This window comes from Chionomys nivalis, chromosome 6, assembly GCF_950005125.1.
Source record: "Chionomys nivalis chromosome 6, mChiNiv1.1, whole genome shotgun sequence".
Taxonomy (NCBI): domain Eukaryota; kingdom Metazoa; phylum Chordata; class Mammalia; order Rodentia; family Cricetidae; genus Chionomys; species Chionomys nivalis.
Genome location: NC_080091.1, coordinates 67029297 through 67054214, shown reverse-complemented (window position 1 = coordinate 67054214; position 24918 = coordinate 67029297). Strand labels below are relative to the sequence as shown.

Here is a 24918-nt window from a genome sequence, read left to right as displayed (position 1 = left end):
CTGCTCAGTGAGTAATCCGACAGGAGAGAAAGAGGGGCTGGAGAGATGGGTCAGCAGTTAGGAGCACTGGCCACTCTCTGGGGGACTGGGGTTTAATTCCCAGGACCCATATGGCAGCTCAGAACCATTTGTAACTCCGGTTCCTAGGGATCTGCAGCTTGCTCTGTGTACAAGTGGTGTGTGTATATATATGCAGGCAAACACGCAGACAAAAAAGACAGAATGAAAAGAAATCTCTGTACTATGTTCAATTTTTTTTGTGTGTGAATCCACTCACTTCTGCTTTAAAACCATAATACATACACATCTGTCACTGTTGTTTTCCATATACATATGGAAATAGAAATGCTAGTTTTGACGAGTATTTTAACCAGGCCACGTTTCATTCTCCTAACATGAATGTGAGGCATGGTTGTCAGCCCAACACGCTTTCTCAACCCCTTGGACCCCACACTTTTTGTTATACCCATTGTTGCCTCATTTATGTAAGTGCTGTGTTGGGGCTTCTGCTTCTCAGGTATGAGGGCTGCCTGGCAACAGTTGCTAACTGAGCCCACACACTGGTCTTCTGCCTGGTACAGGTGGGAAAAATGTAGCGGCAACCTGGCTTTCTAAGTGGGTCTGCAGATACACTTACCAAGCCCATGCCTATGTGTGGACATAGGTGGCATCACACTCCAGGACTTTGTTTTGGGGTTGTAGCACTCTACAGTGTTCAAAGTCTTCAGTCCATCGCGCCCTCCAACCACGTACAGCTTGTCATCTAACACCGCGACACCGAACTGCAGCCTCCTCCCGTTCATGTTTGCTACGGGCGTCCACATATTTGTACGGAGGTCGTACTTCTCAATGCTTGTTGCTCCTTAACAGTAACAAAGAGAGTTATGGGACTACGAGCTCCACTGTGACTATGTTACATGTAGAGAAGTGGAATTTTGTGTGGTATCAATGTATATTCCTGTGTGCACACACAGGCTTGTGCACATGTGGGAGTGTGCATATGGAGTCAGAGGGTGATGTGTGGTGTCTTCCTCTATCACTCTCCACCTTGTATCTCCAGAGGTGTCTCACTGAACCTGGAACTCATTGTTTTGGTTAGGTTGGCTGGCTGACATGGAGCTCACTGTTTTGGTGAGGTTGGGCTGGCTGAACCTGGAGCTCACTGTTTTGGTGAGATTGACTGGCTGACCTGGAGTTCACTGTTTTGGTTAGGTTGGCTGGCTGACATGGAGCTCACTGTTTTGGTTAGATTAGGTTGACCTACCTGTCTCTGCCTCCCCAGAGCTGGGGTTACACATGTGTGCCAGCTATGTATGTGGTTTCTGGGGGATCTGCACTCAGGTCCTCATGCTTGTAAGGAGAATCACTACCAACAGAGCCATCTTCCGAGCCCCAAAGCATATAGGTTTTTATTAGCATCGATAGCAATACTTTGATTCTGTCCCAGCGGTACGGCCGCTGTCTACCCCCATGACCTTCTTTCCCGTCATTTTTCCAGGCATCCTCCTGTAGTAAAAGGTCCAACAGGAATGTTCTCTGTTCACAGAGGCTGAGAAGACACAGAGAAGTGGGAGGACATGCAGGGGAGTTTAGCACCGTGGAAGCCAGAGAAACAAGAGTTTACAGCAGCCAGCTCCTCTAACAATGTCAAATGCACCGAGAGGAACAAATAAAAAGTAAGAAGCACAGGGTTGAGCTTCATGGAGGTCACCGAAGACTTTTGGGAGGGTTTCTTATTTGGGTGGCTGATGTGGTGAGGAAATGCAGGCAGGGAGCGCCACAGAGGATGACTCTGAGAAGCCTGGCCGTGTGCACACAGGGATTCCTAGGCGGGGGAAGAAGGCTTTGTCTCCTGTTTATCTGGGACTGTGGGGTTGGAAAGCCTCTAGTTGAGAGAAGGAAGCTGATGGCACAAGAGATAAAGGAGACAATTATAACATGACATTCCAGGGAAAGAGGGAAAGAGCAGTAACAACAAAACACAGTGCACAGGGCTGGCTCCCATAGAAGGGAGGGGCACCCAAAAAGGAGGAAGGACAAAGGTCATTTGGGAACTGGACTGTGGGTAGTGATGGCGGTTACTGCCCAAAGGGTTTACCTCTGGAAAATTCTAGAACTCTTTGTTCTCTTCAGATGTGGAACCAGTGGAGATTTAGGAAAACAAACGAAAGAAAGCGAAACAAACAAGGAAAAAAAAAAACACCAAAAACTAATTCCCAATTATGTAGAGCTTGAGTCCTTTCTCTCTTTAGATTGCTAATTGACAGCCAGCTTTAGCCTTACAGAGGATGCCAGCACAGGGAACACTTACTCCGTGGGACCATCGGAGCCACTGTTACTGTTACAGTTTTGTTCTACACATGGGCACGATATCTTCTTAGAGTTACTGTTTAGTTTTATCTCTACAGTTCTGAGTTATTTGAGATTGATACCAAGTCTCTTTCCATCTTTATCATCTTTATCTTCTCCTTCTCCTTCTCCTTCTCCTTCTTCTTCTTCTTTTCTTTGTGTAGCCCTGCTAGCCTGGAACTTGCTCTGTAGATCAGGATAAAGGCATGTGCCACCACTGCCCAGACCATCTTTGTATTCTTTTTTTTTTTAAATTAATTTATTTTTGTTTTATAAACATTGGTATTTTGCCAATTCCCCTCGAATTGGAATTAAACACAGTTGTGAGCTGTCATGTGGGTGCTGGGAATTGAACTCAGGTCCTCTGGAAGAACAACCAGTGTCTTAACCACTGAGCCATCTCTCTAGGTCCCCCGCTTTGTATTCTTATACAAACATAATTGCTTCTAAATACTAGCTGGTTAAAAATATTTTTATTTGCATAATCTTTCTTTGTAACTGTTGGCAATAATGATATTTTATTCATATACTTAGATTATGCTTATGTGTAAATTATATTATAGCACTTGATTCTTTACTCCAGTCATGACCTTAAAATCTTCTATCAGGTAGATCAAAATAAAATAAAAATTGCCTTCCATCAAATAAAAATCTTTCTTCATTGATGAATTTTCAAACTATCTTTTCCTCTTAAATCTTACCTGTTCTTTTAGACCTAGTTTATAAAGTAGTAAGATATTATCATAAACTGGAAACTCAAAATTTAAACATCTAGAATAATAAAACACATGTATATCCTTAAACTTGTATGTGTGTTGGGGTGGCTGTAGGGATTTTACAGTGGTTAGGAGCACTGTCTAATCTTCCAGAGGACCTGGGTTTAATTCCCAGCATCCACATGGTAGCTCACAGCTGTCAATAACTTTAGTTCAGGGTGGCTGGGGATGGGGATGGGGATGGGGGAGGATCTACTGCCCTCTTCTGGCTTCCACAGCTACTGCATGCATATGGTGCACAGCCATACATGCAGGCAAAACACCCACACATGTGTCTCTCTATGTGTATGCACACGCACACTGTGTGGGTGTCTTCTGAGGCTGGAAGGCATCAGGTGCCCTGAAGCTGAGTCACAGGTTGTTGTGAGCCATCTGATGTGGGTGCTGGGAGCAAGCCAGGATCCTCTGCAATGGCACCAAGGGCTGCTTCTTAACTGCTGAGTCATCTCTGCCCCTAAAGTCTGAATTTTGAAGTATTTATGATGGCACCAGCATATTTTAATTCTAAAGACAGACAAGTCATTCTGTCTGAATCTGTGTTTCCCCCACGATTTAGGTGATGCTTTGGGTGCTGACTTCCGGAGAGTGGGTTCTATCGGGGCACTCGCTGCTTGGTTTCATCACTGGCAACATTAGTTTTGTCACTTGGTTAAGTGCTGTGTGCCAGTTCTCCGTACTTGGAAAGACACCATTTTATCTTTTATAACAACCAAGCCGGGAGACAAATACTCCAAAATCTGAAGCTTTTTAAGTATCATATCTTCTCTAAGAATTTCTGAACTTCAGATTAGAGATGTTTTATTTTGGTGGCTGCCAAATGAATAACCTTTCTTTCCTTCTCTGCTTGCTTGTGCGTGTGTGCATACACGCATGCGTGTGTGTGTGAGTACTGGGGACTGAACCCAATGCATCACGCATGTGAAGAGAGTGTTCTCACTGAGTTAGATTCCCAGCCCAAACTAAATACTAATCTCATCTTCCTTTCTCTATCAGTTGGCACCCTACCGAGAAGACAGCTTTCCTTTCTTTATGTGTGGCTCTGTGAACTTGTGGAGACTTGGAGTTTATGGTATTTCATTTACTATACTTGCTTACGTAGATGCTCAAATGACTTTAAACTCAATGGACTCTCGCAACAAGACATTTTCTCTGTCTTTTGACTTGCCCCCTACCATTCCTTGAACACCTCTGGCACTAGAATTGTTTTCCAGGCTCATTTTTCCCATCCTTGTCCCTGAACCCGCCATTTCTCCACAGGGCTTCTTGGTAGTAGGATGTATCACCCTCTGTTCCTCTAGATCAAAGATTATCCAATACCTTTTGTTGAATCCATCCCGCCAACTGCAAACAGTGTTCCAACAGTTGACTTGCGAGGTTTTGTCCGAGGACTCTGCAACATGGGTCGTCTCTCAGGTAATAAGTGATACTTCATTGCTTCCATAATGAGTTTCTGACATTCTATGTCATCCCGAAAAAGTGCATTGTTTTCCATGTCTGCCAGAAACTAGAAAAGAACAGAATATATGTACAATAAAGATATAAGATATGAGCCGGGTGGTGGTGGCGCATGCCTTTAATCCCAGCACTCAGGAGGCAGAGGCAGGCGGATCTCTGTGAGTTCGAGGCCAGCCTGGTCTACAAGAGCTAGTTCCAGGACAGGAACCAAAAGTTACGGAGAAACCCTGTCTCGAAAAACCAAAAAAAAAAAAAAGATATAAGATATAAGATATGCTTCTTAATCCACTGCTTTGTTCTACTGATCGGTTTATTTCTAGGATTTTATTTTAGTTTTTTAACAGGTTCTTACTATGTGACCCTGGCTGGCCTGGGATTCATGATACAGACCAGGCTAGTCCTGAACTCCAGATTCTCCTGTCTCAGCCTCTCAGTATTGAAATTATAGGGGGCACCGTACCAGCTTATCTCTGCCTCTGCCTCCTGAGTGCAGGGACCAATGGTGTACATCTCCCTCCCCTGCTCTGTGTATGTTGTTTCTGGGGCAGGAACTCACATAGACTAGCCTTGAACTCAATCTATGGCCCAGGCTGGCTCTGAACTTCTGGTCCCCCTGCCTCCGCTTTCTAGGTCCTGAGACTATAGGCAGGAGCTGCCAGAACCAGATCATTAATGCCTTCCTAGCATGTTCTGAAATCTGATATTTTTAGTCTCCCCTCATCAAGTTTCATGGCTTTCTTGGACATCTGAGGTTTAGTTTTCCATGTCAATTTAAGAGTCATCTAGCTCTCTTTTATTATCTTGCCTTTTTGGTGTGAACTGTACCAAAAAGCTTCTAGTAGTTAGGGAGAATATACACTTTATGATATTAGTCTTTCTGTTCAAGGGGCCTTTTCACTTGTATGATTTTCTTTACTGTCTTTGCCTTCATGTTATTTTTATTCTTACACATGTAATTACTTTTATTGCCCGTTTCGACTGATTATTGTGACTTGTACTTTAGCCTGGCACTTTACCACACTCACTGTGCTCCAGCTGTGGTCCATCACTCATCACCAACTAGGAATAGTCTGGCATCTTTTTCTGGGTGGACACAATTATTTCCATTTATGGGTTTATCATACTGCCTAAACTTTCAATGTAACAGTGAATCACTGGGTAAAATGGAACCCCTCTGCTTCCAGTGGGCGTTCAGCAGGTATTGTGTTTTACTGTTTCACACTGTAGTTGTTATAGCATTGTGTGGTCCATTTTTATTTAGGCTGCCTCCATTTCCCCCTGCTTTAGAGTTCCAGTTAAGAATTGGTACCAATTTTTCCTCAAATATCTTTCACACATCTATTTATAAGATCATATTTTTTTTCTTTTAAGCTCATGATGTAATGATTTCCTGATAGATTCCTTGATAGTTATTCTTTTGTTGTTGTTCTTGGAAAAATTTCCTTGGCCACGGTGTATAACCCTTTAAAACACAGAGTAACCATAGTCTATTAATTAGCCTGTTGGGCAAAGGGCACATCTCACACTTAATCCAGTGAGTTGACGTTCAGTAAATGTACCAAGTGGACAGGGCTGATGCATTTCTTTCACTCAGGGCGATCCCAGAGCTCAGTTTATCTTAATTGCCATGTCCATCTGCCACCACCTGTCCCAAACATTAATCTATCCATACAGATTTGCCTTGTCTGCGTATTTCATACAAACACAATCATACATGCCCTCTATGTCTTGCTTATATTATCCAGCATATTCTTTCGGCTTGTCCATGGCGTAGCATGTATCAGCGTTGCTGCTTTGCTGTTGAATACTATTCTACCGACTGGCTCTGTTCCACTCTGCCCATCCAGCAACTGATGGACACTTAGGTTGCTTCCTGTGTGGAGTGACTATAAACAGCTGCCAAGACAATGATGTGCACATCGTGTGGGGATATGCTGATTTCTCTTGGGTGGATAACTAGCTAAAATCATCCTTCACTTTAAAGGAACCTTGAAACTGCTTTTCAAAGTGTCCGCACCACACTCCTATTCCCGCTAGCCCCTGTGAGGCTTCCGTTTCCACACACCCTCCCAACCGTGCCCATGCCAGGCAGCTGGAGAAGTAGAAAAGTGGGTTTCCCTTTGCATTTCCTTAATGGCTAACAATGCTGAGAATATGTTTAGGCTTTGATAACTGAAGAGAGATCTGGCAGATCTCTATGGGTTTGAGGCCAGGCTGGTCTACAGAGTGAGTTCCAAGACAGCCAAGACTACACAGAGAAATGCTGTCTCAAAAAACAAAAGAAATAAACAACAACAACAAAAAGCCCGTGGCATTTGGTAAGCATATATTGTAAGCCAAAGGCAAAATAATCTCAGTAAGACATAAGTCTCATGACCTGGGCCAGTTTTTCCCATGAACACAAAACATAAACTTAGCACAGAAGCCATTAGTGGGTATGCTTGGAGTTGGCTCATTTAGATTAATGTTAGTGCTAGTATTACTTCTGATATAATTACCTTAGTGCTTTCTAAATAAAAATAAATGTAAAATAAAACACAGGCAGGCAGTAAAGTCTCAGGAGATTTTATAGTTACTGCAATTTGAAGTAAAACATATTTTTAACATGCTTATAAGTTCTGTAGTTTATTAAAACTAGATTAGTGAATTTAAGTAAAGAAATGAGAATATAAAAATTATAAAGCAATTAATTCATGAACAGCAATAATCAAGTATTAGTGTAGCAGGTAAGCTATTGTTTGGGAAATTATTATGACTGGCTAAACTATAAAATATTGATTCTAATACACTTTTGCTTTTTTTTTTATCAATTCCAAATGCCTGTTTGCCATAATCAGTGGCAAATCATTAAAATAAAGGTCTCTGGGAAATGAGACATTTTGACTGTGTAGATTCTTCACTCTTGTGTTCTTTATTTTGTTTGAGACAGGCTTTCTCTGTAGCCAGGCTGGCCTCGAATGCAGATTCACCTGCCTCTGCCTTCCAAATGCTGGAACTAAAGACATGCACTGCCACCACTCAGCTTATCTTCACTCTTGTATTTGTTTGTCAAGACTATTTTTATAAATTTGTCCCCTCAAAACACATATAGAATGAGAATGACTTATCCACATTGCATAAAACTTGATCAACTCTAAAGTTTGTCTTGTCATAGCACCAGTAATTGTAGTCCTTTTTCCTTCTTGAATTTGAGTTCAATTTTAGTAGAATTCCAGGCAATAATGACTACAAACACTTTCTTGCTTTGATTATTCAGTTTCTTCTGAAATGGTCACTTGGGAGACTGGGAGATGGCTCAGTTGGTAAAATGTCTGCCACACAACCATGCTCTTGAATTCAGATCTCCAGTTCCCACACAAAAGCTGGGTACCAAGTCATGGATCTATAAGTTCAGCACTGGGCGGGCTGGAGACAGGTGGATCCCTCGAACTCACTGGTCAATCAGTCTAGCCACAGTGATGAGCTCCAGATTCAGTGAGAGATCCTGTCTTAAAAAAATATGGTGAGGAGTGACCAAGGAAGACATGTGCTGTTGGCCCCTGTCTTCTACAAGGGCTCACGTTCATGCATGTGCATCTACAGAGATGTGTGGATACATACAAGCAAGTGTACACAGCACATATGAGTGTGTGCACACACACATAAGCAGAATTTATTTTCAAAAGATCACTTGGGGATCTGATGAGGTGGCCCAGTGAGTAAAACTCTTGCTATGCAAGTCTGATGAGCTGAGTTCCAACCACGGAACCTACCTAAGGCAGGTGAGAACACGCCCCATGAAGTTTTCCTCTGACCTCCACATGCACACTATGGAATGTGTGCCCATCCCTCATCATACACGCGTGTACATACACACAAGTCCATATACAAATAATAAATAAAAAATTAAAGGATTACTTGGGCAGCATACCATAATTATGCATATCACTTCTCTCATCATTTACAATATCTACTGTTGATAACACTACAATAAAATTAATATTTGGAAACTGATGATAAAAATCTCATTTACTTGATATTGAGAAAACACCACATCACAAATGTAAATTCTCTAGGTTACTATACCTAATTACAGTTTTAAAAATAGTCATTAATTACTCAATAGTACTTGGCAATTTTAACAATTGCTATATTTCCCTACCTTTTATGTATGTAAGTAAAACATACAGAATATAACTTCAGAATTCTACTTGCTAACTAATTCTATAATTTTGGTTTTCACTTTCATCACCGAAACTCAAATCCAAACCCAAAAAACTCACAAGTACTCAGCCCTAATTGGGAACTGTATAACACACACACACACACACATACACACACACACTGGGAAATTTATTACTACTCCTCCCCCACAACTCAAGGAACACTGTGGAAGGGGGCTGGAAAGATTATAAAAGTCAGAGGACAGGGAGGACTGCCACAAAATAGTTCTGGACACGGCAGTGCTAACGTGTCTGTGCTTGCCTGCACAAGATCTCTGCAAGAATAAGCCCACCAAGGCTCCAGTGCAGATGGTGGAGGGGCTCACAAGGATCTTACTTTAGCTGAGGGGCTTTTGGCAAATGATAGTCACTGAGGAAGGCACTGTCAGTTCCCTATAGCCATGTGGAGCCTAGTAGATTGCCCATGGGCCAGTGGATGGTCCTGTACCGTGCACAGCTGGCAGAACCAATTGTCCTCAGTGGGTTACAGTCTCTGTGTGTGGTCCTTGAGGAGTTGGAGGAGGCTAATAGTGGATATAATCTAATTACAATGTATTCTACTTATACAGGAAGCTACCAATGGTGTGTGTGTTTGTGGGGGGGGGGTCAACAGAGTAACTAAGTGTTGCAATACAGTATTCTCCTTGTAGGAAACAAAACCATAGCTCAGAGAGGTGGACTAACTGTTGACACCTGCAGGTGCAGGGCACTGTGGCTAACTCAATCATATTATGTGATCTTCCATTACTACCGCCCACCATGGACAGGGGTTCTCAAACCCAAGGGTGCACCCGAATCAGTGCAGGGCTTATCAAATCACCTTTCTAGGGTCCATCTCAAAAGTTCACGGGCACTATGGGTCCTATACTTCAAGAACCAACTGGCTAACTCACTGAGTCCCCCCTCCTTACCTGTCTTCTCTGTAGCATCAGATGACATAGTACTTCCTCCTCCTCAGTCATGGAATCAAGTTCTAGTAACTCCAGTCACTTGGTTAGGTTGGTGATGGCCACTAAACCTTAGTGTTTCCTAGGGTCCAGTCCTAGCCCTTTTGCATTCTCCCTGGCCAGTATCATTCTTTTGCTTTGGGCTCCAACATGCTGGTAAGTTTTCCCATTTTTTTTCCTCTTAATATTCTGAGGATTCAAGATGTAAGGTGCCAAGCAATTTTGGGAAAATGGTTCTCCCATTCCCTCCCCCACGTTACATGCTACCCCTCACTCTATCCTTTGTCTCGATGACATCACCTTCACCAACCTCATTCTACAAATAGGATCACATTGTGCCCTTCTTACCAGTCATTAAGTTTTGTCAGTTTCTAGTAATTTCTCTCTGGCACTGCCTGAGTGTCTTCTTTGCCTGGCTGAACTCCGACAGCCTTTCTAAGGGGTCTCTAGTGTAGACCTGATTCATTCTCTAGTGCGTTTACAGTCGCTGCCCCCAAACAGAATTATGCTATGCCATTCTTATTATAAAACCTTTCCATTCTTCCTTTTAAGATAAAGCCCAAACTCCTTGGTATAACTAGAGGTTCTTCATGATCTGGTTTAATTCCCTCTCTAGTTTCACCTCTTGATATCACCCCTCTTTATTTTGGGGCTCCAGTCATGTAAGCATTCTTCAAATCCCATAATGTATGCTTCACACCAGTGCACAGTCTGGTCTCTTTCCTGAACATGTCCCGCCCCGCCCCACCATGCTTTTGGTGGCTAACACAGATGCAGATCACATGAAATTTAAGGAAGTTCACTCTGGTTCTCTGCCATCTTTTTTGGGGGGGAGAGGTACTCATTTTTCCCATGTCGTGTTTATTCACCTATCTCTTCAGAGCCTCTTCTTACTACTTTATAACCATACCTAGCTTTCATTCTGTTTCCTTCTTTGTTTTTATTTTTGTTTTTTCTGAGACAGGGTTTCTCTGTAACTTTGGACCCTTCCTGGAACTAGCTCTTGTAGACCAGATTGGCCTTGAACTCACAGAGTTCCCGAGTGCTGGAATTAAAGGTGTGCACCACCACTACCCGGCTCTGGTTTCCTTCTTAACCCAAACCCTGCAATTTTAAACACAGTGTGTTTAACAGACAGAACGGGCACAGAGCCATACGTGGGTTCAGATTCCAGGTCTGGCTCTCAGGAGCTCCATGCAGTAAAGGTGAGCAGAGTCACAGCTGAGAAGGACGAGAATGCAGAGTTACTCTGCCGTAGTATGGAGCTGTGGTTCTGAACGTCTGGTTTTACTTGCCTAATGCTTTGCCTGTGCCCCAGGGGTTGGACTGAATGATCTCCTGTCTTTCTAAGGACTCAGGGAAATGCTCTGTCCCTAAGTTCCTGGGATCAGGAGTTTTAAAGGTTGGTGAGATGCCTGCCATGTAGGAAGTGCCCTTTAAATTGTAGAACTGAACCGCATTTCCAGATTATATGGTTACACAGGATCTTCCCACTAAGATCTTCCATATTTTACTTTCTTCCATTCAGAAAAGAATAAGAAAGAATATCTGCTAGGAAGCAAGAAAACTTTAAGGGCCCTCTTTAGACCTGATTTCAAGAGAAATCCTTTACTATGCTGCTTTTCCTGAATTACCACCCGTTTAGGCCCTTCCACTTGTGAATACGGAGGGCTGAGCATGAGGCCTTGGCAGTGACTTTTGTTTTTGCTAGGTAGAGTACAAACTTCCGCTCACGGGAGCCAGAAACGTTGCATTAGCTGCAAAATTAACACAAAGAAGGCAGCATCTGTGACAGTTTAAATAATAAGAAAAAGAAAAGAAGGCCAAGCCCGAATGAGCGAGAGTTCTCACCTCCTCTGCGCTCAAGGCCTCTTTCTCTATTCAGTGCCTGAGATAGGAGAAAATGCTGGGGAAATTCCTGTATATTCAGTGAAAACTGCACAAAGGGGAAATTGCGCAAGCCTGTGATGACTGGCAACTCTGAACACACCGGCAAGAGGCCTCAGTCTGAAACTATGGCATTATTTATAGCACATTGTGTTTCACAGATTGCCTTTCTCTTACATAATCCTGAGACAGCCAGATAAGAGGCACCTCTGCTTGATAAGAATCCCTGCCATCCCTGTTTCCCAGATGGGAGGCTGTGTATGAGAACACACCAAGTCAAGTCAAAGCTTCCGGTGTCAGAGTATTTACCACAGAGCCCAGCAGCCAGTCGGCACCTAACCAGCATGTGGCACTGAGCTGATCTAAAATTTCTGGCTCTTTTTTTTTTTTTTTTTTTTTTTTTTTTTTTTTTGGTTTTTTGAGACAGGGTTTCTCTGTGGTTTTGGAGCCTGTCCTGGAACTAGCTCTTGTAGACCAGGCTGGTCTCGAACTCACAGAGATCCGCCTGCCTCTGCCTCCCGAGTGCTGGGATTAAAGGCGTGAGCCACCACCGCCCGGCTAAATTTCTGGCTCTTATTACTAAGTTACCTCCAGTTATAGGACAGGTTGATAGTAGAGTCCAATAAAATTGCTAACTCGAAGTCAACAGTGCTCCTTAATCAATGTAAGTTAGATGACTTGACCCTATGCACTGCGAACAGAAGCAGCATTTTGTTGGTTTAATATCTTTTAACGGATACATTCCACAGGAATACATGTATAAATTACTTTGACAGACTAGCCAAAGAAAAACACCTTTAGACGAGTGCCGATTATTACCTGTGGTGCAAGGAGAGGTAGCCTAATATAAGCCAAAAGTTTACTGAGATCTTTCCGCCTCTGCTCCAAATCGTGCCGGACCCAAGTAAGAAGTGCGTTCAGTATTGTCTCCTCGTTAGGGATGTTCATGTCATCACTGGCCAAGAGCTTTGCAATTTCATTGGCTGGGAGTAAGACGAACTCCTGGTTTCTGATTACTTCCATGAAATGTTCCTAGAGGGGAAAAAGGCAAATAAATTATTATTCCATTTAGCCTTCACTATTTACGCGAAAGAAGATAATTTTTTTATATTAGGTGTTCAGAATAATTTGTACTTTAGACACAATTTTATAGCCACCTGTTAGGAAAGAAAGCCAGGAGAAACACTAACCCGTACCTCTCGTTAAACGTGTAGAAACAGTGTCAGCTCGCTACGCTGTGAAGTGGACCTATGACATTTATTTACTGCATTGCTCAAGTTAGGGAATAGTTTTGATGGAGTTTCTGAAGGGAGATTGAAAAATGAAGTAAACACCAAGGAGAATGAATAATATCAGGTTCTTAAGGAATTTAGGCAGCAGCGAAAGTGCTTCTGACCCAGGAATTGCCTCTAAGCTGGTCAGGCTTCCTAAGATTCTACATCAAAGGCCTGGATCCTGCCATGGCAGAACACTTGTCTTCAAGCTTATTCTACAACCAAAGCAGCCATTCATGTTTCATTCTGATCTGCTTTGTTTTAAAGACAGGGTCTACCTACATAGCCCAGGCTGGCCTTGAACTTGAGGTTCTTCTGGGATCATAGAGATGTGCTACCACACACAGCTCAAAAACATTCCTATGCTTTTTAGAAGATCACCAGGATTTCAGGTCTATTTAGAAAACTTAAATATCTTCTAATCTGATTTATGCAGAGTTAGTTTGCTATTAGCAAAAAGAACCAAAGCAAACTGTTAACCTAGCATGTCCTAGGAGCAGGACCTGGGACTGCGCATGACTGAGTTCTGACTGCATGTTAGAATCAAAACCTCTGCGACTGGAAATGGGACACTCGCACACGCCCGAGGAGTGAAATAACTTGTGGATCATTATCATGTTAATTAATCTGGAGAGAAAGAAATCTTCTCTTAACATCTCTCCCTTTAAAGCCTGTGCATGCGTTTGTGTCTGTGTGTGGTGCAGTGTCTGCAGAGGCCAGAAGCTAGAGTCACGGTAGTTGTGAGCCATCTAAATACGGGTTGCCAAAAGAGCAGTACACAGCCGCTGCTCCATCCCTCCAGCCTGAAGGAAAGAAATCTCACCCTCTCTGCTTCGAAGTCTCTAAGTCTTAACGAATAATGGATAGAGATACAAACCCCAGACGTGATCTTGTAATGTTTCTCTTACACTTCCTAATGTTCTGTCTGCCTTGGCATGCAGGGTTTTAGTGAAATATCTAATGCTGCTCAAATGAGAGCTAGAGATAAGGCCTATCAATAACTATCTTCCATATTAAAATGAGAATCATAGTTTCCATTTAGCCTGTGGTAACCCAAGCGAGATACTGATCTGAAATCTATCTTGGGCTGACGTTTCCTTTCAGCAGAGTCTTAGGAGGAAAACCATTCATGAATAATTAACTAAACTCAATTGCTCCAATTCATCATGATTTGTTAAAAGATACCAAAGCGAATCTACTTTATATGATTGATTATCATTTTCAGGAACGTATTTTAATAAAATCTCAGCGCTGGAATGGCTTCAAGCAAACTGTTCTACTCAATTGCAGACTGACATTATAAGATGATTTGGGACACACACAGCAAGAGCCAAAAATGATCAACACTAGGCTGGGGCTGTAGCTCGGTAGAGAAGGGTTTGCCTGGCATGAGTGAGACCTGTGGTTCAGCCCCCAGCGCTGTAAAACCCTCAGCCTGGTCATTCCACCTGTCATTTGAATTCTTAAGAAATGCTTTGCACAATGGGAAACAAAGCCAAATACTTACAATACAAATGCTTCTTTTAGCATTATTTTATAGTAAAATAGACCTAATGTCCAGCTCTAGAAAGTTATAGCTCAATGATTGTTAAGCAGGCAATATGAATTTGGAAGAAGATCACATAGTTGTATGTAAAGATATTTAATATATAATGTTAGGTGAAAGTCCCGAGATGTAAATAGTATTTCTGGTCATTTAACCATAGGTGTGGCTAGGCGTGGTGGCACATATCTGCGAGTCCAGCTCTGAGGAGCAGGAGGCAGGAGGACTGTGACTCTGAGGCCAGCCTGGGTGCACGTATGGTATGGCTAGGCGACACCTTTGCACAACACTAATGTGATTGCTGTTCTACTGTCCTGTGGTAGTAGCTGCATTTCCTCAGGGTGAGGAGGCTACCTGACAAACTGTTCCTGTATCTGTTTCAGAGGAATGCCCTTTTCACTCCAGCCTAATTTATACTGCATGGGAACTGAGTCTTTCAATGGTTACACAATACTACTGGAGCAAGTTTAAACACAAAATTCCTTTTGAAAGCATGCCTTTGCTTTTAAAGCGGCTATTTTAGAAGAATTCAATGATTTTTTTTTTAAGAAAACATTTCAAGACTGAAAAAAAAAATCACATTTAGAATTGTTAAAGTCAACGCTGTTTGCTTCATAAAAAACTCCAGTGATATGAAGTAGCTGTAATGATAAACTAATCTAGAGTGTTCTAAATGAAATGCTTCAGGTCATATTCAGAGGCAATGGAAAAGGAGCAGGATATATGCGCATGCCCTGTGTGCCGCCCAGCAGCACACTCGTCTCCTCCTTCCAACCTGTTTTACGGAAGAAGCAGCCACCAAGCTACCAGGCACTTGCTAGAGACACCCTTTCCCCCTTCAGAATCATTTCCTAAGCAAATGAAATTACTGAGGGATTTATTTAAACTGGAGATTGAATTTTGCTTTACATTCTTATTCGGTTCCCATAGCAACATTCAAATCAGACAATCTGCCTCTAAATTACTTATTGTTATTAGAGTTTCATCGAGTTTCTCTATTGAAGCTAAGTAATGTCAAGTAATGACCTTGACATAAAAAAATCTACTGCAACTAATTGGCTATGAAAATAGCTCTAAAAACATCCAACTAATTCTAATTGAATCTGCATCTAAACCTTAGAGCAGCAATCATGCCTGTACTGTAAACAACGGGAGTGACCTAAATGCACACAAATGTTTTCACGTGTATAAAAGTCCTTCATAGGAAAGAGAGCTTGGGCCTGGAGGGAGGGCTCAGGGGAAAGGCACTTGCCACCGAGCCTGATGAGTTCCTTGGACCTACGTGGTAGAAGGAGAGAACTGACTTTTTTTTATTTATTTTATTTTATTATTTTATTTGTTGATTTTATTATTTTGTTTATTTTATTATTTTATTTGTTTATTTGTTTTGTTTTTTGTTTTTTTGTAGCCTTTGGAGTCTGTCCTGGAACTAGCTCTTGTAGACCAGGCTGGCCTCGAACTCACAGAGACCCGCCTGCCTCTGCCTCCTGAGTGCTGGGATTAAAGGCGTGCGCCACCACCACCCTGGCAAGAACTGATTCTTGCAAGTTGTCCTCAGACCTCCACGTGTGCACGTGCTCACACTTAAATATATGTAATAAAAATATAATATTAACAAAAAGGAAGACATTAAGTTATACACTTACTAGGAAGAAAACAAACCAAGATGTGCTTTATTTACTTACATTTATCTTATTCCAGAAGGCGTTTGAAACTGCAGATATAAAGTTAAGAAATGAGGGGCTGGAGAGGTGGCTCAGCAGTTAAGAGCTGGCTGCTCTTCCAGAGGAACCAGGTTTTGTTCCCAGCACCCACAGGGCAGCTTACAATTGCCCGTAACTCTAGTTCCAGGGAATCCAACACCCACTGCTGACCCTCACAGGCACCAGGCATGCAGGTGGCGCACAGACGTCTACGTAGGCAATGCACTCATACACATTAGAGAAAGAAATGGGAATCTACAAAGAAGTAAGGTGAAGTGGGTGCATTTAAAGGACTTAATTTAAAAACATTGACTCGCACTGCATAGAGCCATGCTATTGTGCAGTGTTTTTACCAGATCAATCCACGTTCCATTATCTCTCAGGCTGCTGAATCAGAAGCTCCTGTGACTTCTTTTGAACACATAATTCTCGCTTAAGAATACTTAAGTACTTAACAATACTTAAGAAGAGTAATGTTCTTCATGGTGGCAGGCACTTGCATGTAATCGAGGCGTCTGAAACAGGAGGTCTCCTGTTCATCCTTTCATCGCTTATCTTATACTGTATCAGAATACTACGCCCACTCTGACCGGTTTCCACCAGTGACTACGCCATGGGTCTGAAATCCACCCACGCTGCAGTGCAATGTTTAGGAAACCCCGCTTCTAAAGCGGCACACCTGCCATGACATTCTCCATCAGGGGACATTCTGCTCGTTTCCCTTTCCCAACTCAGTGCTGCGCCATGAACTTGAGCCTCAAAACCACATGAAGCCAGCAACATGGAGACAAGCTTTCGAAGGTAAGAAATGGGGTGACGAAGATTCTGGTTTTCAGAAAATACATACCATAGTGTAATTGTGGGCCACTTTATGCAAATCTGTGCAGCCCTGGGCATCGGCAAAAGAACGGATTCCAAGGCAATTGGACGGGTGAAGCTGCTTCATGAGAAATTTACAGCATGCTTCCACAACCTGGGAGAGCTGCAGAAGGCACGCCGTAGACAGCAGGCTCTCGATGTTATCTTCTTTTAGTTCAAGGCGGCCTAACAGGAGGAAATTCCATTAATGAGGGAGCTTCATGAATCTTGTTTACATACAATAACCATTGTTAACAGGATTTCTAGATAAAAGCTCATTACACACATTACAGACCCTGAAGGCTTAATATTAAATGTGAATAATTTATCCCTTTGTGACCTTTACTTAAAAAAAAAATAGCAGCTGGGATGGTGGCGCATGCCTTTAATCCCAGCACTCCGGAGGCAGAGGCAGGTGGATATCTGTGAGTCTGAGAACAGCCTGGTCTACAAAGTGAATTCCAGGACAGCCTGGGCTGTTACACAGAGAAATCCTTAAAAAATAAAACAAAACAAAATCAATCAATCAATCAATCAATCAATCAAACAAACAAACAAACAAACAAAAAACTCAAAGCAGCAAAAAAAAAGGAAGAATGGCTTATTTTCAGAATTTTTAAATGTTACATTAACTAGTAACTAATATCTAGGATTATATAACTCTTAAATTTTAAATGTAAAATTTTGCCTATATTACATAGCTCACAGAGAGAGGACAGAGAGACTGTATGTAATTGTGTGTGTGTGTGTGCGTGTGCGTGCGTGTGTGTGCGTGTGTGTACGTGGAGTGCAGAGAGGGCATCAAGCACCTTGTTCTATCAGTCCTTTACTTGATGTCCAAGACAGGGTCTCCCACGGAACATGGCACTCACAGTTTTTTTACCTTGGAGGCCAGCCAGCAATACCCTGCCTCTACCCTCCAGTACTGGGGTTACAGATATATACATCCACATCCATTTTTTATGTGGGTGCTGGTGATTTGAACTTAGGTCCTCATTTTGCAAAACAATTGCTCTTATTTACTAAGTCATTTCCCCAAACCCAACTCAGTGTGATTACTCGTGGTATGTTTATGCCTCTGGACTCCATAGTCATCTGCTATATGCACATGTACAGGTACACATGCACACACACACACACACACACACACTAAAAAAAATCTTCAAAAACATTCACAAGCTTCATCCTGATAATCACTTAAAAGGTTTCAACATAGAGATTTCTAACTAATACAGAACAGCACCAGATAGTGATGTCCATAGAACTAAACTGAACTACAGATTGCTTTATTCCGAGAGAGAAACTTGAACTCTAGGAGAAGTAAGAAGGCCTGTTTGTTTGAGGCCAGCCTTGGCTACACATTGAGTTCAATGTCAGCTTGAATATATGACACCTCGTTTGAGAAACATAAACAAAAGAGAAAGGAAAACAAATCAAAGCTGAAATCAAAATACGTAAGTCTAAAGGGTTTCCGTTTATTTTCTGACTTGTTACCTGTGTATGCGTACTGAATTAAGGACCACAATGAGTTTGGTTCCACACCTTCCATCTTTATTTCTTCTTGCCTTGCCTCCCTGACATCATTAGTAAACATAGCAGCGAAATAATCGGAGACGGAGGAGAGCACCAGTCTGAGGACACATCAGAAAAGCAATCAAGGAGCATATTAAAGCGGAGCGTTCATTAATAAATGCATTCTCCTCTTTGTTCATCTGGCACTCACAGGAGTACACACTACCAGCAAATGTACCGTACATTAGACAAATCCCTTTGTGCTCTACTCCCTTCTTTTGAATAATAAATTACTATTACCGAAAATTTCCTGCTGAGGTAAATGATTTTCCTATGCAAACACCACTTTATGACATCTTTTAAAAAAGTTATAAGTACTTGGTAATAAGTTGACTGTATATATGGAAAGAAAAATACAAAGGTTCTTTTTTTTTTTTTTTTTTTTTTTTTGCCAGTTTTGAAAATAACCTAAACCATTTGGGGCAGAAGTGAACATGTAGAACATACTTTGAAAATGGTGTTAGCAAATTTTATAATATTTCAAGCTTTTAATACTTTTATTTTTTTTTGTTACAGTCTGGTATAGTTAATAAGAAGATGGTAAACACTATAGAACAAAAAGTAGGCCAAAGATAGATGGTGTCACTCGGGCAGAGACCGGTTGCTTAAAATTATTATTATTGAGGGAGGTGAAGACTTTAGTTCTGGAGGTGCCGGGATAGCACTGGGGAGAAGGAGCTCACGGTAGTGTCCAGGAAGATGAAGGCTCTGTAAGGCTACTGCCAGGGAGCAGGGACAGCGGGAGGACAGAGCACCACAGGGGCAACGGTAAGCTGGGTTGTGCAGGTCACCAAATGTACTTTGGTTTTCAACTCAGTGACCTGGGAGTCGCTGAAAGCTTTTAAAACAGTGTAGGGGAGGAGGGAGCAGAGGGCCCATGGGGTCATCTGTGAGTGGTGTTGTCAGCACATGCCTGGCTGAGATGATGAGCTCAGCCTCAGAGCCTCTGGGAAATCCATGTTGAAATCTCTTCTCTAAGAGACCATGTTCATAACCCAGGCTTTTTATCACACAAATTTGTCAATAAATGCATGCTAATTGACAGCTATAAACTCAAGGGTTTTACAAAAACTTTTGGACAATGCTAATTGCTATTGAAAGACAAAATAATCTTTGTGATCGTAGTGGTAATTAACAGTGAATAACTTAACAAATATAAAATTATCAGAAGAAAATGAATCTTTCCTAAACATTTTTCTTTCTTTTTACCTTAAGAAATATGTCATTTGTGTTAAAGCATCCCCACCTCCACTCTTATTTTTCATACTTCATAGAGATCAGCAAAAACAAAATTAGGGAATACACAGGGATTTAAAAACCTGCTAACGGGCAGGAGTGTGCCTAAGTGGTCAGGGTACATGTTTAGCATGCAGGCCTGGGTTCGGTCCACAGCGTTAAAAAAAGAAAAGAAAAACTGTTACGATTCCGTGAATTCTATTCTGTGAGATGTTTTGCTTCTGGCTACACAAACTCTAATTTCCATAAAACTTATTTAAAGCATTTAACAAGTATTTAATATGCAGGAAAACTGTTTATTGTAGCTGATATCTACAACAAACAATACTGACTGATGTGAGGCTAATGCCTGTGTTTCCGCAAAAGAAGACAGGGACATTTATGTTGAGTAATCTCATGTGTGGAGTTCTTTCGGACACTCTGAGTTGGATCCCTCCCTGAAGTCTAAGGGCTAACTGGGGTACGTCATCTCACGCGTCTAATAAGTTATCTAGGGACGACTTCACATGGACAGAAGTTCTCAAAACCATTACCTGTGAGCTGGAATCCTGCGATCACCAGCCACTAAAGTGACATCGCACAGTTGCTTATGTCTCAAGTAGTTCTCCATTTTTTTAAATGTTTGCTCTGCATGGTTAAGGGCTTGGAAGAATTCATCTGATGAACATGGCTCCATAGTATGGCAGGATGACAGTGTCTGACTGCTATTAGAAGTCCTGAAACAAGAAAACACACATTTTAGACAATCACCATGTCATGAAAGTTTTCCCCACTGTCTCTGTAAAGCCTTCACATGCAATATAAGAAAGAATGTCGCCAGTCAATATTAGAGGATAACTACTCGTTGTCTTTTTTTTAAAAACATATTTATTTATTTATTATGTATACAATATTCTGTCTGTATGCCTGAAGGCCAGAAGAGGGCGCCAGACCTCTTTACAGATGGTTGTGAGCCACCAAGTGGTGGCTGTGAATTGAACTCAGGACCTTTGGAAGAGCAGGCAATGCTCTTAACCACTGAGCCATCTCTCCAGCCCGACTACTCGTTGTCTTAAAGATGTTTTTCTGTATAGGTCTCACAGCATAACCCAGGCTCACCTCAGACTCTAGCCATCTTTGCCTCAGTGTATCACGTCTGGGACTATAAGCATGTATGGCATACTACTTTGCATTTTAAAATCAACATGTGTGTCTTGTTAACACATGAATGAAGGTGTGCATGCATGCATATTCTTTGTATTGCCATTTTTGAGTTCCCTCTAGTAAACCCTGGGACTCTGCTGAAAAATAGCCAAGCTATATTCATACTGATGGATGTTATCTCCTAATATATTTAATGGTGTCATTATTATTTTATTTGAGATGCAAATTATCCTTTACTTAAAAATGGGTTATTTTCATCTGGGCATTGGTGACGCATGCCTTTAATCACAGCACTCAGGAGGCAGAGGCAGGCGGATCTCTATGAGTTCGAGGCCAGCCTGATCTACAAGTGCTAGTTCCAGAACAGGCTCCAAAAACTACAGAGAAACCCTGTCTTGAAAAACAAAACAAAAACCAACAAAAAAGGGTTATTTTCATAGGTTATCGATAAAATACACTATAATATAGTCGTATGGCTGGGGCAGCCTGTGGGGCCACTGGCAGTGGGACCAGGATTTATCCCTACTGCTTGAATTGACGTTTTGGAGTTCATTCTCTTTGGAGGGAGACCTTGCTCAGTCTAGATATAGTGGGTAGGCCTTGGTCCTAGATGCACAAGACTTGGTTGACTCCCATGGGAAGCCTTATCCTCTCTGAGGAGTGGATGAGGGTGAGGTGGGGGAAAAGCTGGGGGAACAGGAGGAGAGGGACTGGGAACTGGGATTGGTATGTATTAATGAGAAATTTTTTTAAAAAATTAATTAATTAAAAATGCACCATCATAAAAACAGCATTGTAAATAATTCTCTCAAAAACTCAGATAACCACTAATATATATTTAAAAAGTTAAACTAGTTTAAAGTAACTTGAAGCCGGGCGGTGGTGGCGCACGCCTTTAATCCCAACACTCGGGAGGCAGAGGCAGGCGGATCTCCATGAGTTCGAGGCCAGCCTGGTCTACAAAGGGAGTTCCAGGACAGGCTCCAAAGCTACAGAGAAACCCTGTCTTGAAAAACAAAAACAAAAACAAAAACAAAACAAAACAAAAAAGTAACTTGAAGGGCTGGAATCCAGGGCACGTGTGCTGGAAAGGACCACCGTATCTAATTGTCTAGGAACATTTGAGTCAGTCAACACCCGGGCAGCATTTAGCTTAGCTCTTATTTCTCAGCGGCTCTGTGGAATGCTTTATTGAATTACGCTTCAGCATACTGGAAGGTAATTTTCTTAATATAACTAATATCCCTATCAAAAAAGAAAAAAAAATCAGATCTCTTACTTCTTAAAGTAAGAGCACCTGGAATAGATGAAATTAGTAAGTTCCTTGCCAAGAACCATTGAGTTTGTTCATGCTTGTAGAGACTGCTGTTTGGCAAATGCCTTTTCCTCCTGGGAGGCAGCTAGACTGAATTCCCAGCCTGTCCTACACAGAGGCGTGTTCTGAGGGAGGGGGCAATGCATGTATTAGGATCTTAAGAGTGGGAGATAAAAACACAGTATCTAATATTTATAAACCACAAATTCTCCCAAAATTGAAGTAGAGGAAGTATTTATTTCCTAGGACTCCGGTCTTTGCGCCCCATTTCTTATGTTTCATCTTAAAAACTAACAGTAATGACTAACCAATGAGTGGGCTGAAAGATCTGAGTCACCATCCAATCAAATACTAAGCAATATTCAACTTTAAAAGCTCCGTCATTGTTAATACTATCATCATAAATGATTGTCTTCTCATTTTAATATTGAGAGACTCATGGAGAGAGCATCCTGTCCATGGCTTTACGGAGCTGACAATGTGAACATTTCTCGGCTCTGTCTTTTCCTCGTGCTTTAGTTTTGAGAGTTGATTTGAAGAGTACTGGAGAACAGTTTAGGAAGGTTCTAGAGTTGTTGTCCAATACAATAGCAACTGGCCACTGTGAATCCATTTCAATTAAGAAAAAAAAAACACAAAGTTTTCATTTAATAAAATAAAAAAATATTTTTTTTAGTAGTTGGAGTAGTCATACTTTAACTAAACAAACCAGATGGTACATGGCAGCATTTCCATCAATGCATGAAGTCCTATGGCACAGTGCTGATCCAGAATCCCACAGACCTGGGTTCAGCTCCTATTCAGTCACTATATATAAATAATCTCACTGGGGACATTATTTTATTTCTAAGCCTTGCCTTCTTCACCATCAAAATAGGAGTGATACACAGTATTTTATTTTAGAGTATTATTTGTAGAGGATTAATAGATGAAACAATGCATGCACAGTCCACCGAGGGTAAGTTCACAATCAAGGTACGTCACTGGCGGGAAAGGTCACTTTGCTGCGGACAATGGAAGGCCTGCTGTCCCAACCTTTTCCTGACATAGTGCTGTCTCTTTGGTTGTCTTTTAAAAGATAATTTTTATAACTTAATTTCATACTTCCTCTTTAAAATGGCCTTTAGTAAACCAAGCAGGCATCCTAACTGCCAACAGAAACATCTGGAGATAGGTCATTGTGGAGCATGTAAAACACATTTCTCTCTGTTCTGCTTCATCGCGACAACAGAGAAACTTCCTCCGCCTAGTTTTGCTTACAGGATATTACTAAGATGGCAAATCATACTTCCAAGAATGGGACCAATTGAATCATTTGTGGGAGACCTTCACTGTAACGAACTACATATTGATGAAATTTCTTGGCTTCACTTTTAGCCTATGTCACTGAACTAGGAAATGACTTTAAGTCAGGAAATGGCTGAACACAAAAGAAGAGGAAAGAACCGAAAGATTCGGATCACCAACTGTTCACCTCTTAATTCTCAAGGTGTGGCACTGTGACATCAAGACGCCGTGGGGTACTTAGAAAGGACCCTTGGTGAAAGGGTCTGGGAAAAACGTAACTGGCAACATGGCCCAGCACCTGTAATTCTCCAGATGTCACAGATACCTGCATGTGTATATACATACAATATGCGCAGTACACCCCTCTCCACGCCCCTCTCTCTCTGGATAGGAGCTCACTATGTAGCCATGGCTGGCCTGGAACTCACTATGTACACCAGGCTGGCCTCAAACATGGAGACTGTTGACCTCTGCACCCCCTAGTAACAGGATGAAAGGTATGTACCACCATGTCTACTACAGTAGAATTTTTAAATAAAGTAATAGTTTTATTGACGTTTTAAAAATTAACTAACAAGAATTATACTTGACTTTGAGTAGGTAAAAAGCTGCTCTGAAACTGCGGTTAGTCTGCCTGGCTCTTGCTCTCTCTCTGCATAAGTGATTGATGCCTGGCACCTGTATTGTAGCATGTGACATCTAGAGTCTATACCTCTGTAAAAGTGCAATTAATGAACAGCGAATCTTCCGGCATCTTTCACAAATACTCATAATCATGAGTATAAAATAAAATGCAAATTTATTAGTGTAAGCTATCAGTCTTTAATTTTTTATGTGCACTGTTCAGCATACTTAATGAATGCCCTAAATCTATTTAATAATTTATAAGGAATGTACAGATAGCATCATACAATTTTTATTGATAAGCTACAGACAAACGCTAGGAATGGCGGTGCATACTTATGATCTCATCATTGAAGAGGCAGAGGTAGAGGTAGGAGGACTGGAAGTTCAGTGCCAGCCTGAGCTACATGAAACCCTACCTCAAAAACCTTTAAAAAAAAGTGAAATGGACAAAAAATAGAGGTATAAAACAGAAATAATAATTTAGATAGAGAATTATGACTCCAGAGGAGCATCATATGCTTCCCAGGCAGAACATGACTGATGCTGAAACACAGGGGGAGAAAGGATCCTCTGGCTATTTGTGAAGGCAACAAACAGGGGAAGCTTGCAAGGAAATGAGGAAGGAGGCAGCGCTGTCCACTTCAGAGAGTGCTCCCTTCGCCCATCCAACTACTGACCAGCCCTGGCCCTGCTTAGCTTCTGAGATAGGAGCATTCAGGGTGGCACAGCCATCAGCTGGAGTTC

The 24918-nt window shown here is 41.7% G+C and overlaps 1 protein-coding gene across 2 annotated transcripts in view; it reads right to left on the bottom strand.

Annotated features, from left to right (window-relative positions):
• Positions 1-24918, bottom strand: part of Klhl5 (kelch like family member 5) — a 67482-nt gene that overhangs the window by 14493 nt on the left and 28071 nt on the right. For both annotated transcript variants that reach the window (XM_057771512.1, XM_057771511.1), the window contains exons 2-7: positions 20336-20518; positions 18489-18625; positions 16984-17180; positions 12436-12648; positions 4443-4629; positions 638-862 (exon numbers count right to left, since the gene is read on the bottom strand). In XM_057771512.1, the coding sequence (XP_057627495.1) occupies positions 638-862; positions 4443-4629; positions 12436-12648; positions 16984-17180; positions 18489-18625; positions 20336-20478 (1102 nt within the window). In that variant the 5' untranslated portion in view covers positions 20479-20518. The remainder of the gene's footprint in view (positions 1-637; positions 863-4442; positions 4630-12435; positions 12649-16983; positions 17181-18488; positions 18626-20335; positions 20519-24918) is intronic.